The 13720-nt window shown below is 43.1% G+C and overlaps 1 protein-coding gene across 1 annotated transcript; it reads left to right on the top strand.

Annotated features, from left to right (window-relative positions):
- The first annotated feature begins 966 nt into the window (after positions 1–966).
- On the top strand, positions 967–1137 carry LOC112318206 (small ribosomal subunit protein uS14-like). The gene has a single exon (XM_045184020.1). The coding sequence runs from the start codon at positions 967–969 to the stop codon at positions 1135–1137; it is 171 nt and encodes a 56-aa protein (XP_045039955.1).
- The last annotated feature ends 12583 nt before the right edge of the window (positions 1138–13720 follow it).

Genomic DNA, 13720 nt, shown 5'->3' with positions numbered 1-13720 from the left:
GTTCACATTTGCACTAACAGTGAAAAAGCAATGGTGGGTAAAATAGCTTGTACCTTAGTGCAAATCAAAGCAGTGGCACTAAACTATACTAGCAGTTCCTATACTCCTCACTGCCACACATGTACAGTAAAAAAATTCACTTTCAGTCGGAAATATCCTTGATGAAACAGTGAAAATTATTAAATCTCAACACTTGAGTACATCTCTTTAATATTCTGTCTGATGAAAGAGAAAGTACACAGAAAATGCTTCTGGTGTATTCCAAGTACAATGGTCGCTGCCTCCAGGAAAAGCACTGCTGCAACTGTCTGAATTTCAAGCTGAACTAGCCTCTTTTTCATGGAACATCATTTTTACTTGAAAGAACAACTGAAAGATAAACTAAGATTATTTAGATTGGAGTATTTGGCAGACAGTTTCCCCAAAATGAACAAAGTGAGCCTGTCACTTCAAGGAAAACAACGGAAAGCATTTGCTGCCAATGATAAAATGCAAACTTTCAAGCAAAAATTAGAATCTGGAACACTTATATCTGTCACCATGAACTTGATGTCTTCCCAATGCTTAAAGACTCCTGTAAAGAGATTGACAGTGATATAATGAATGTGATTTTTAAAATATAATGAAATGTATCAACATTTGGAAGATCTATATAACTCACAAGAATCTATATTTTCCAAGTGACCAATGCATGATGTTACAAAATCTATTCAAAGTGCAAGATAAACCAATGGACTTTAATGTAACAGAATAGGAATTGATTGATACTGTTTGAGATTCCACATTGCAACTAACCTTAAGAAATTATCATGTTTCAAGTTTTGGTGTGGTATCGAAGAAAAATATCTACAATGATTTGAAAGCTAAAATACTCCTCCCTCCCCCAAGTGTATGGAGGCCAGATTTTCTTCATATACTTCAACCAAAACACATACTGAAACTGACTGATGCATCCGAGAGAACAAGATGAGTCACCAGCAGCTTTACTGGAGTCATCCGAGAAAATTTGCCCAGCGTTCTCATTCTTGCCGCATCTACTTAAATTGGCATGGTCAGATCCGAAAATACAGCTTCAATATGTGCTGCCAGTGTTTCCATCAGCACACGAAGAATATAGGCTTCATTAAGTTGGACTAAGTGAATATCCATGAATGGGTCATTCAAGACATCCATCTTACTGCAGAAATGATGCTACTAGCTCTTTGCACATAAAATAAAATTTTTTAAACTTCAATAACAGCCCTGGCTAGTGTGGCTCTGTAGATTGAGCACAGGCCTGCGAAACAAAGGGTTGCCTGTTCTGTTCCCTGTCAGGGCACATGCCTGGGTTGTGGGCCAGGTCCTCAGTAGGAGGTGCGTGAGAGGCAACCACACACTGATGTTTCTCTCCCTTTCTCCCTCCCTCCCCATCTCTCTAAAAATTAATAAATAAAATCTTTTTAAAAAACCTTCAACAACAACAAGACTGATTGAATGCAAAAGTAAAAATGAGAATCTACATGTTTTCTATTAAGCTGGACAGTAAAGAAATTTTCAAAACTGTAAAACATGACAATCTTATTGTTAATTTTTTTTTCATTTTAGAAAATAATTTTTTTCACCAAAATGTGTTGTTTTAACATATAATGGTTTATTGTTGTTTTTTAAATGGATTAATAAATATTCTTTTAATTTCTCAGGGCTTTTTTTTTTTTAAAGAGAGACATCAATTTGTTGTCCCACTTATTCATGCATTCATTGGTTGATTCCTGTATGTGCCCTAATCCAGGATTGAACCTGTAACCCTGGCATATCAGGACAATGATGTAACCAACTGAACTACCAGACCAGGGCTAATTTCTCAGTTTAAAATTTTAATACAGTAACTATCAATAAGTATAACCCATATAAACAAAAGCTCTGGGAGGCCTTCAGTAATTTTTAGGAGTGTAAAGGAATCCTGAGACCAGAAAATTTGAGAAGTCCTGATTTATAAGCTCCAATCCCCTCATTTTGCGGTCATTCTAACCATCTCTATGAACAAACAACTTGGAATAAAGTATCTCTCCCAATGTGTAACATCTCTAAGGAAGAGGAAACATTATGACTCACATATACTCACAATGTTTTGGAGCTGCAGATATGAAACCCTATCAGTTCCCAAAGGTACCAGGAAAAGTTCCCTATCCAAAAGCCCCCACCCACCCTGTCTTTCTCTCTTCCCCCCAAAAGTAATGGTTCAAATGAGTCAGGAAAACTCAACATCTTACTCCATTGGAGCCACCGCCTCTTCCCATCAGCACAGCCTACCCTTGATTTTTCATTCTGAGGCTGGTTGAGGCAGTGCTACAGGAAGGGAACAGGAAGGGGCAGATAGGGTCAGATGTGTTTCTGAAATGCCAGCACATTCAATTTGCCGGGTATTTTGCGTGCATTTCCTCTTGAGTTCACAGGCTCCTAACTCAGCAGAATTAAAATGGAATGAAGTAATTAGAGCAGCAGGCTGTGAGGATGTTCTGGGTCTGGCATATGCAGAAAATGTGGAGCAGGAAGAAAAGGAGAGAAGAGAGCCTTAAAGCAAAGGGCTAGTCAAGAGATCCCATCCCAAGGACCACCTCCTTGGAAAAGCCCCCTAATCTCCCTAATCCCTGGGTCAGGAGCATTCTCCTCAATTTTGCTTTCTAAGAATCTCTTCCTGGTTTGGACCCTCACAGTCAGCCCTCTTTTCAGACACTCATACCAGATGCACCTTACCTCCACTCATTACTAAGCCCATCATTGTCCCCTTACAACTATGTTCTTTGTGCCTTTGTACCTGCATTTATTACACTGTACTAATTGCTTAGAGGTCTGACTCTCCCATGAGACCAGTGGCTCCCTAACCTCTGGACTGCATCCTACTCACTAAGCAAGCGCCACCTCATAAAAAGACTTCCTCCATTTGGTACCCAGACTGATTCCTAAATCAGTTTAAACCTACAAACCCTAAATTATAATGAAGCAGCCTTGTTATAGTGCAGTAGTCTGAGTTTAGGTGCTGACTAAGCAGTATGATCGCAGGGATTGCTCTTGGTGGGTGGGTTACTTGTGCTGGGGGCCATGGATACCCTCGCTAATTTTGATAGAAGCTGGGGACCACATTCCATTACCCACATAAAAGTCAGGGCCAGAGGCATCCCGTTCCTGTTTCACCAGCTTTTCCTGTTACACTTGCTGGATCTCTCTGTAGAATTGCTTACCTTCCCCTAACTCAGACCTCCTGGGCCTATGGGCTCCCAGAACATCAGCTATCCCTTCAATATTATCAGGAGGAGGAGCCACTCCCCAGAGGGGAAATTTCCCCCATATCTGAGTCTAGCAGGGGATGGGAAGTGGCACAAGAGCCTGCTCTTGTCTCAGCTGTCTCTGGTAAATCCATGTTCCCTGCATAGGTCCACTCCTTTGGGTGAAAAGGCCTTTACTTAGTCCCACATTGGAATGAGAAAATTAACCTTCCAGTAAATTTTCCTCACACACATAATTCTTGACATATGACAAAAGATTGCTGATTTTTTCATTTTGCAAGTAAGTAAACTGAAAGCAAAACAGAACAAAAAAAAATCCATCTACTATCATCTTTTTCAAGTATGGACATACGAATATAACCTCACATTGAAGAGGATAGGTTTTTATATTGACTATATTTAGCTTTATTTAAAGACTCACTATATTGTCCTTGTTTTTTCATCATGGCAGAGAAATGGACCAGTGAATATTCCAGTATAGAGTTTGGAAAAAACTAAACCAGACTGTGAGCTCCTCTGAGTAAGGAATGGTTTTTATTCATTTGTGTATTCCCAGGGCCTAACTCAGAGCCTGGTTTATGATCACATATTTATGGAAAAAAAGAAGGGAAGACTGGATGAAGGAAAGAATTCCCCAGTTGAGGACCATGATAGGAAATAGATGTGAAGCCCTATTGTAAGTGCGACCCTGGAACAAATAAATATTCTTTGTCTCCACCCCACTCTATCCTGTGACCTCCTTACAAAGCAAAGAGCTGATTATCCTACTGCCTGGTTTCACAGCCTTTAGTAGTTCCCGACAGCCTGTGTAATAAAGTCCAAACTCCTCAGCAGAGTATACTAGTTCATCCACAATTGGTTTCTAATTACCCTCTCTAGTCCTCTTTTCAGACACTCTCACAGAATGTCCCTAACCTCTAGTCACACTAAACTCACCATTCTTCCTGTTCATCATGCTCCTTTGTGCCTATGTAATTCCTGTTCCCTCTGCCTGGAATCTGCCTTTTCCCTCCTTCCAGATAGGCCAACTCCCAACTATCCTTTAAGAAGATGCAGCTTACTGTCTCTTTCCCTCCCTCTTTCATGTTAGCTGTTTGCTCCTCTGGGATCACATTACCTGTGCAGTAGCAATCACCAACCTGGATTGTAATTATTTCTACGCCTACGACTGTGCCTCTTGTGGGGCGGGGACCATGACTTTTTCCATTCTCACATCTCCGGTGTTTGGCACTGTTTGTGAATAAATGAATGAATGTAAAAGAAAACGACAATAACAACAACAAAAACAGCTAACCCTCCCTTTCATTCTGGGCAGTGCAGAGTTAGAGGCAATTGTGAATTAAAGTAGTAAAGTCAGGTTTCTTTTCCCATAGGGTATGAAAAGCTATGAGAGACAATGCCAATCCTTGAAATCCTTGACCAAAACCTTAATGCATCCTTCATTACCTTTAGTGCCTGAGGCATTGCTGAAGCTGAGCAAGAAAAATTCAGGTATCATTTCCTCCACAAACTCACTTACACAAACCCATTGAAGTTACCATTGCCAACCACACCAACAGGGGCCTTGGTGCTCAGTAAAGGAAAAGAGAGTATGGGCTGCGGGCTTCAAAGTTAGATTTTGGTTGACACTGAAATTGTAGCTGAAGAGAGAGTAGAGTCTGGATGTGTTGATCACTCCCACACACTCACCAAATTTAAAATGTGGGAAAACATATCTCATCCATGAAACTATCCTTTCCTATAGTCTTTCTCTGCTTGCTCCTAAGTATTATTATAATTTTAATGAGTCACCACCCCCATCAATTCCACATTAGCTTGTCCTATGTCTTTTGGCCATGACACTTAAAAAGTGGGGACAGGATGTGCTTCTTGACTCGTATCTAACATAGTTAGGACACAACTAGGACTCCCCTGACCCAGCCTCTACTGTCTCTGACAGATTAGATCATTTGAGCAGTTTCTAAGCTCTGGGAAACCACGGGTACCTGTGCCCGTCTACACCAGGCACACTTGCAGGAGCATAGAATTTTAACCTCCCCTGAGTCCTACAGCAATCTGGAGGCAACAGGGTAGCCAGCTCACCATCACCCCAGGGCAGAAGGGGAGTTGGAAACACCAAGAGACCAAGTACACAGAGGTTAGGAAAGACCAAGTAGGAGAGGGAGAACAAAGATATTCAGAGAGGAAAATGACCAAAGAGAGTGGGAAAGGGCCAGAAACAAATATTACAGGAGAAAGAGTATAGAGGTAAATGATCACATAGGTGAAAACAATGAAGAGGGAACACACTGAAGGAACAGCCAATCCCATCAAAAGGTACATTAATTTCCTCGTGAGTAGGGGCAGTCTCATATTTGTTCTATACATCTCCCATATAAGACCCCGAAGTGTTTAATAACTACTAATTGATTCCAGCACTGATGATGAACAAGGGTTTCAACAGAATTTCTCTTTCCATCCCGGGCTCTCAATCTTGTCTATTAGAGGCAGGATTTCAGGCTCCAAAGACCTCGCATCAACAGGGTTTTCCACAGGGGCAAAACCACTGGGCCTGTACTCTCCAAAGGGGGCTGCAGACCTTGGTTAACCTATCAAGCTGTGATATTTGCCCATATCTCCCAACTGTTAGTGAATAATTCCCTTTGGCTGGATGCAGAAGAGATTCAAACAAAGAATCTGGATGAGGATGCCTAGTGTCTGGTGCACTCTGCCTATATCCCCTCGCAGGGAATAAGTCTTCACAGAGAACTTCTCATTAATATCAGCATAGCGGCTGTTTCCCCATGCTAGGTCTCTGAGCCAGCCTCTCTCTCTGCCCTTCATGCTGTCATTTACTGAACTGCCTGTCTCCCCTGCTCTCCTGGCTGGCTTCTAAAGGAAGGTGTGAAGGCAGCATTGCCCCAAGTATTGTCTACTCTGCTAGGCTTCTCTCTGGCTCGGTGAAGGTGTTGCCAGCTCCTCCCCATCTAGATCCCCCAACCAATTTATCCCTAGAGTCATCTTGGTAGAAATCCCAGCATTTCATAACCTTCTCTTTTTATAAATTCTTACTTGATATCCCTTCCGTTTTACAGTTAAATCCAGTGGCTATAGTGAAATAGATCATAAAAAAAATCCTCCAGTGACTAGGTAACTAGTCCCCAACTTACAGCCCTCTTTTCTCACAACGAAACTATCCTAGAACCTTTGAATTTACAGTACAAGGCTCACTGGAACCTCTATGAGCTCCACCATTTATCTCTAGAAAAGTACTGAATACAGCAAGAGGCTAAGGGCATGCTGACATCTGCTTGTCAGCAGGCCAGAAATGATGACTTCAATTTCCTTCGTTTCATTTATTCCCAGGCCTCTCCCTCCCCACCTTCATAAGGCAGTGCTTATTTCAAAAAGTCGAAGTAATAATGCTGTTCTCCAGTATTCATTGAATGTATGCTTCCTCCTTATCACATATACCCTCATTGCCCTCTCCTCCATCTCTTCCCCTCACCTTCCTTTTCTCCCTCACCCCTTCCAGAGAGAATTCAGGTCATTGCCATTCCTCAAAATCATACACTATTCCTAGAACCTCCTGAAATTGTTAGTAGTTGGTTTGGTGATCACAGTGCTAAATACATAATTTATGATACTCTTTGTGTTTGTTGATTTCCTCGGGTCAATGTCCCAGGCTATATATCTATCAGAGATGACCCTACAAAAACCTGCTGTTCTAGAGAGAACTGAAAAATTTCAAGGGGAGCCCTGGCCAGGGTGGCTCAGGTGGTTGGAGCATTGTCCTGTAACCAAAAGGTTGCGTGTTCAATAGCCAGTCCAGGCATGTACAATCCCGGTCAGGGCACACATGGGAGGCAACCAATCAGTGTGTCTCTCTCTCCCTTCCTCTCTCTCTAGAAGTAGTGAAATAATGTCAGATTTTTAAAAAGTAACCCAAGGGGATTCATGGGCCATAACCTGGCTGGGTTTAACTTCCCCATCTGCAAGATGGGCTGACCCCAAATACCAAGGTACTGGCCCTGCAGACTAGGTCTAGATTAGGAGCCAAGAATTCTTTAGGCACAGCCCTTCTGTAGGCACCTGCACGGTTATTCCTCTTGCCAGCATGCTTTGACATCATTAGGAAGTAAATATATGGGTACAATATAGAGCATGTAGGGTAAGGCATGGGCTTTGGAGTAGAAACTTGAATTTAAATTCTGCCCTGACACTTACTATGTACATGAACTTGGTTAAGCTACTTAATTTCTCTATGCCTTAGTTGTAAAGTAACAGTACCTCCCTGGTTGGAAGGAACAAAAGAGAACACATATATAAGGCATTTAATGCAGTGCCTGGTACATGAGAGTACTCAACAAATGTTAGAAGTTAATATGATCATATACAAATAGACATCAATAAGTCAGATAAACTGTTCAAACCCATTATAGGCTCTTACATAAAGAAATATAGCCTTACTATTTTTTTAAAGTATCACTTGTAGGAGTTGTTTTAATGAATTGCTAGGAAGGAGTGATTTATAAGTACCATATTGTTAGAATGCAAATAGATACTTCAAAAGGGTGAGGAGTGACTTGTTTTCTGTTTTTTCTTAAACATTTTAAATTTTTTTTACTGATTTGAGAGAGAGAGAGACAAAGGCGAGTGGAGAGAAAGAGAGAAATATCAATTTGTTGTTCCACCCATTTATGCATTCATTGGTTGCTTCTTGTATGTGCCGGGACCAGGGATCAAACCCACAACTTTGGCATATTGGGACAATACTCCAGCCAAGTGAGCTAACCAGCCAGGGCTAACTTACTTTCTTGAGTGGAATAAACATTCCTTTTGGGTTCTTGTTTGTTTACAAACTCAACTATTTTGTAAGCAAATAGTACTAAGATGAACTCCAACCCTTATTTAGATGAACTATCACAAAACTGTATTCCTGAGTTTTGAACAAATGAGGTTTTACTTTATCAAAAAGGAGCGACTGCTCAAATGAAATGCCCTAATTTCAAAAGCACAAAGAAAAATGTCTATCTTGAGGTTTTCCTTTTAAACGTCTTTTTTATAAGATTTAATTTTTTAAAATATATTTTATTGATTATGCTATTACAGTTGTCCCATTTCCCCCCTTCACTCCACTCCATCCTGCACATCCCCTCCCTCCCACATTCCCCCTCTATAGTTCGTGTCCATGGGTCATACATATAAGTTCTTTGGCTTCTACATTTCCTACACTATTCATACCCTCCCCCTGTCTATTTTCTACCTACCATTTATGCTACTTATTCTCTGTACCTTTCCCCCCTCTCTCCCCCTCCCACTCCCCTGTTGGTAACCCTCCATGGGATCTCCATTTCTGTGGTTCTGTTCCTGTTCTAGTTGTTTGCTTAGTTTGCTTTTGTTTTTGTTTTAGGTGTGGTTGTTAATAACTGAGTTTGCTGTCATTTTTACTGTTCATATTTTTTATCTTCTTTTTCTTCGATAACTCCCTTTAACATTTCATATAATAAGGGCTTGGTGATGATGAACTCCTTTAACTTGACATTATCTGAGAAGCACTTTATCTGCCCTTCCATTCTAAATGATAGCTTTGCTGGATCTTGGATGTAGGTCCAAGTAATCTTGGATACAGGTCCTTGGCTTTCATGACTTCAAATACTTCTTTCCAGCTCCTTCTTGCCTGTAAGGTCTCTTTTGAGAAATCAGCTGACAGTCTTATTGGGAACTCCTTTGTAGGTAATCGTGTCCTTTTCTCTTGCTGCTTCTAAGATTCTCTCCTTATCTTTAATCTTGGCTAATGTAATTATGATGTGCCTTAGTGTGTTCCTTCTTGGGACCAACTTCTTTGGGATTCTCTGAGCTTCCTGGACTTCCTGGAAGTCTATTTCCTTTGCCAAATTAGGGAAGTTCGTCATTACTTGTTCAAAGAAGTTTTCAATTTTTTGCTCTTCCTCTTCTCCTTCTGGTACCCCTATAATTCAGATGTTGGAACGTTTCACGATATCCTGGAGGTTCCTAAGTCTCTCCTCATTTTTTTGAATTCTTGTTTTTTCATTCTTTTCTGGTTGGATGTTTCTTTCTTCCTTCTGGTCCACACCGTTGATCTGAGTTCCAGTTTCCTTCCCATCACTATTGGTTCCCTGTACATTTTCCTTTGTTTCTCTTAGCATAGCCTTCATTTTTTCATCTAATTTGTGACCAAATTCAACCAATTCTGTGAGCTTCCTGATTACCAGTGTTTTGAGCTGTGCATCTGATAGGTTGGCTATCTCTTCGTTACTTAGTTGTATTTTTTCTGGAGCTTTGATCTGTTCTTTCATTTGGGCCTTTTTTTTTGGTCTTGGTGCGCCTGTTATGTAAAGGGGCGGAGCCTTAGGTATTCACCAGGGCGGGGTAATGCTCATCACTGCACAGTGACACTGTATGTGGGGGAGGGTCCAATAGGGAGCAATGGTGCTTGCTCCACTCTCTGCCAGTTTTCAGTCACTCCTTCCACTACCCACAATCAAATTGGGCCTTTCTGGTGCTGCTTCCCGAGTGTGTGGGTTTGTGTACGTTTTAGGACCCTGTGGGTCTCTCCAACGAACTCTCCTGTGAAGCTGGGGGTTTCCCCCACTGCTGCCTCAACCCGCACAGGTGTTTTCAATCAGTGGTTTGAGGCTTATTTCCCCACTCTGGACCTCTGGGTTGCACTGTCTGTCACCAGCTGCTGCCTCGCCAGCTAGCTGCAGCTTTGCCCACCCCGCTCCTCAATCCGACACATTGCTGGGTCCGCCAGTCACAAGTCCTCTCCACCTGGTTGCCATCTCCGCCCCTCCTACCAGTCTGGATGAATGTTTCTTCTTTATCTCCTTGGTTGTCAGACTTCCATACAGTTCGATTTTCTGTCAGTTCTGGTTGTTTTTTGTTTTAAAATTGTTGTTGTCCTTCTTTTGGTTGTGCGAGGAGGCACAGTGTGTCTACCTACACCTCCATCTTGGCCAGAAGTCTCATAAGATTTTTATTTATATACTTTTAGAATGAGGGTAAGGGAGGGAGAGAGAGAGAAAGAAAGAGAAACATAAATGTGTGAGAGGTACATCAACTGGTCACCTCTCACACGCCCGCAACTGGGGACCCATCCTGCAACTCCAGCACGTGCCCTGACTAGGAATCAAACCAGAGACCCTTTGGTTTTCAGGCTGGCACTCAATCTACTGAGCCACACCAGCCAGGGCCCTTTTAAACATCTTTGTTCTAATTTTGTAAAATATTTGATAAAGGCCAACCTACTGTACAAATACAGTTGATTTTCAATTATTCATGGGAGTGCTATCAAAGCCAGATCTCTAACCAACCTTGTGTTTGATTCTTTCCATTTATCTGACCTTTATCTTTAAAGCCTCCTGAACACATACACACACTCATATACTAACAACATACCCTCTCACAGATACCCACAGTCACATACATTAACTCTATTTCACACATATACAGAGAGACACTCACACGTCACTTTGCCCAAAGCAGCAGAGCCCAGAGCTGTCTATTCTGGTGGTTACAGAAAATATTGGTCCCTAGGAAAAGCATCTTAGTTTCTTTTCTGCCCTCACTGCAGGTGTCCCTTTCCTGAATATCATGAGGGGCAGGGAGGGAAGGGAAAAAAGGAGGAAGGAAGGGAAGGAAATCGTGGTATGTGTCCCCCAGCCCTGCAGTGCAGGCTGTGAGAAACAGAAGGCTCCTGTTCCCTGTGTGCTGGCATCTCTCTTGCCATTTCACTGAAACTTTGGGGTGTTTTTCTCTCTGCAGCACCCACGCTCCCTCCCTTTCTGCCAAAGCTCCTTGTGACAGAATGAGAGGCTGGTGGGTTGGAGGGAGTGGAATGTAGCTAGGTAGCTTGAGGGTGGTGTTACAGCTCCCCCTCCAGGAGCAGGGAGGGTGGGGGGAGATAAAGCTACACACGAATCCTAGAAGCTCCCCCTAGTGCTGAACCTCATACATGCCCAGAGCATCTGTATACACACAGAGCTGTGAACTACCCTCCACCCCTACAGGCACACACACTACGACTGGAACTCAGCAGGAACTGCCATCCATTCAGTAACACTTGGATAGGAAATCCCATGTCACACTGGCACAGATCTGTTCAAAGCAACACATGACCCAGGTCCCCCTTCTTTGATTCTTCTCCATTCTGATGGGCTAGAGAATGCTGCTGGATGGTTGGTATACTTGTGGTATAAGAAAATGGCAGGTCTTGAGTGAATGGCCTAGTCTGTCATCACTTGGCACTTCAAACAGAGGGACCACCAGTGTCAGGGCCAGCAGACTACTAACCCTCTCCTCAGTAGTCTCTACTCAGAGCACCCATGGGCTCTCTCCCAGGACTCCAGAAGCACAGTCTGGAAAGCACAGACCCAAGTTCTGGTTAAAGGGCAGAGACAGTTTGGGCCACAGCCCAGGCTTAGCTGATATCCTGGGCTTCTCTGAGGGAGAGACCCTCTAATTAAGGAAGGAAAAACGATCCAATGATCTCTCAAAGCTCCAGAAGAAACAGCCAATGAAAGTCAATTTATCCATCTGAATACCAAGCTAAAATATAGAGGACCAAACATTGCCAGGCTAGATCCTGATCGGGAAAGTCAAAAGAGGTTCTCGATTACATGAGATGAGGCTTTATGAGCTCAGCTGCAGGTAGCCAGTCTAAGATGGATTCAATCCTTCTCCTTCCTAGCCACTGCTGGGTAAATACACTGCCTTCCCACCTCCCTAATTCCTTCTCTTTTTTAGGCACCTACACTATTCCTTGAACTTTATGCACACTATTTTCATTTAAATAACTCCACTTGAGGTTCAGGGATTTTAAGTGAGTTGATCAAAGTAACATGGCTACCTGCCCTGACTGGTGTGGCTCAGTGGTTTGTGTGCCGGCCTGCGAACCAAATGGCCGCTGGTCTGTTTCCCAGTCAGGGCACATGCCTGGCTTGTGGGCCTGGTCTCTGGTGGGCTGCGTGTGAGAGGCAACCACACATTGATGTTTCTCTCCCTCTCTTTCTCTTTCTCTTCTCCTCTCTACAAATAATAAATATTTAAAGAAAAAAAATGATAACATGGTTACCAAGTGAATAAGCTAGTATTCACACCCCTGCCTAGGTGATTCCAAAACCCTTGCCCTTTCCACTGTTTCTCAAGAGCACTCCACTGGGAACCCCCCCCCCATCTGCTTCAGAGTAAGTGTGAGACTGTGTCTGGTGGTGAAGGAGTTAGAAGAGGAGGAACCTTCCTGTTGACATTCTTCCAGGGGAGAAAAAAGTAGTGCAGCCTGAGTCTCCTAACATTCTGTTCAACCTCCAACCATTGCAGCTCCCTTGGAACAGAGCCCTGCCCTGAGCAGACAGTGCCTAGTAGCATGGGGGGTTCATCCACAGCTGTTTTGCCTTTAGGACCCCACACTTTCTTGGCCAGTGTGCTGCATGGCTGCAAAAAGCCCAGCCCTGCACACACAGAGAATGTGTTGATTCAGAAACTGTTCAAAACTCAATCAACACATGGTAATGCAGGCTGTTTGTTCAGGGTATGTGCTGCCTAGGTTATAATGTGCCAAACTCCCTCCTTCCCCTTCCTCTAACCCCTCCCCCTCCCAGGTCCTGGCTGTTACCCATTGTGGGGAACTGTTCCAAGCGTGGGAAATGTGGCTCAGCCCCCACTCGGAAAAGCCAGAGGGGAGCGAGGTTGGTGGGCAGGACCCACGTCCATGGATAAGTTCTCCAGTGGGAAATCAGGCCTGCATTGTACCCAGACTGCTATGAGACTTGCTCTTGCTGAAACTCCCTCACCCTGAATTGAGGAAGCAAATGTTTACTGAGTATTTTTATCTTTACAGAATCTGGGCTAGGCCCTCCAGGTATGGGACAAAGCCATTTCAACCATTTCTCCTTTTACATTGCAAATGTCCTCCTTTGATGTATTCAGTGACATCCTCTCTGTTGTCAGCAAAAGATAACCACCCAAGACAAACCTATGAATAATAAATGAGGACCATCTTTGATGTAGGGGGCCTAGAAAAACAATAAAGCCTGTCCAGGCGGGGGGTGAAGGGGTCTCTCTCTAACTTGGAGAGTGGCCATGTAGCCCCTTTTCCTCCACGGGATTTCTGTAGTCCGTGTGTATGTGTGTTTGAATACTGAAACCTCAACAGCAAGATCTGCGTCAACCCATGTCATTCTGGCAGCGAGCTTTGCTCCCTCATTCCCTTAAGGGTGACTGCAAAGGTCAACCTGCCAACTGAGCAGCTTCCTCAGGTGTGTGTATGTTTTGCTCTTCCCAAATTCAAAAGTGGTGAATCCATTGGTTTCTGTACTTTCTAGAACCCATCCTAGCGGGACAGGTTTTGGTTTCAGTTTCGAATCTGCTTTCAGGAAGCAGGTATCAGCAGCTATTCCCTGAAGCTAGAACTATGGGTGGGACTTTCTGGAGAATGACACAATTAAAGATTACAG

The sequence above is a fragment of the Desmodus rotundus genome, chromosome 10 (genome assembly GCF_022682495.2).
Source record: "Desmodus rotundus isolate HL8 chromosome 10, HLdesRot8A.1, whole genome shotgun sequence".
Lineage (NCBI taxonomy): Eukaryota > Metazoa > Chordata > Mammalia > Chiroptera > Phyllostomidae > Desmodus > Desmodus rotundus.
Note: the sequence above shows the minus strand (reverse complement) of the source record. Positions and strands in the feature narration are given on the sequence as shown.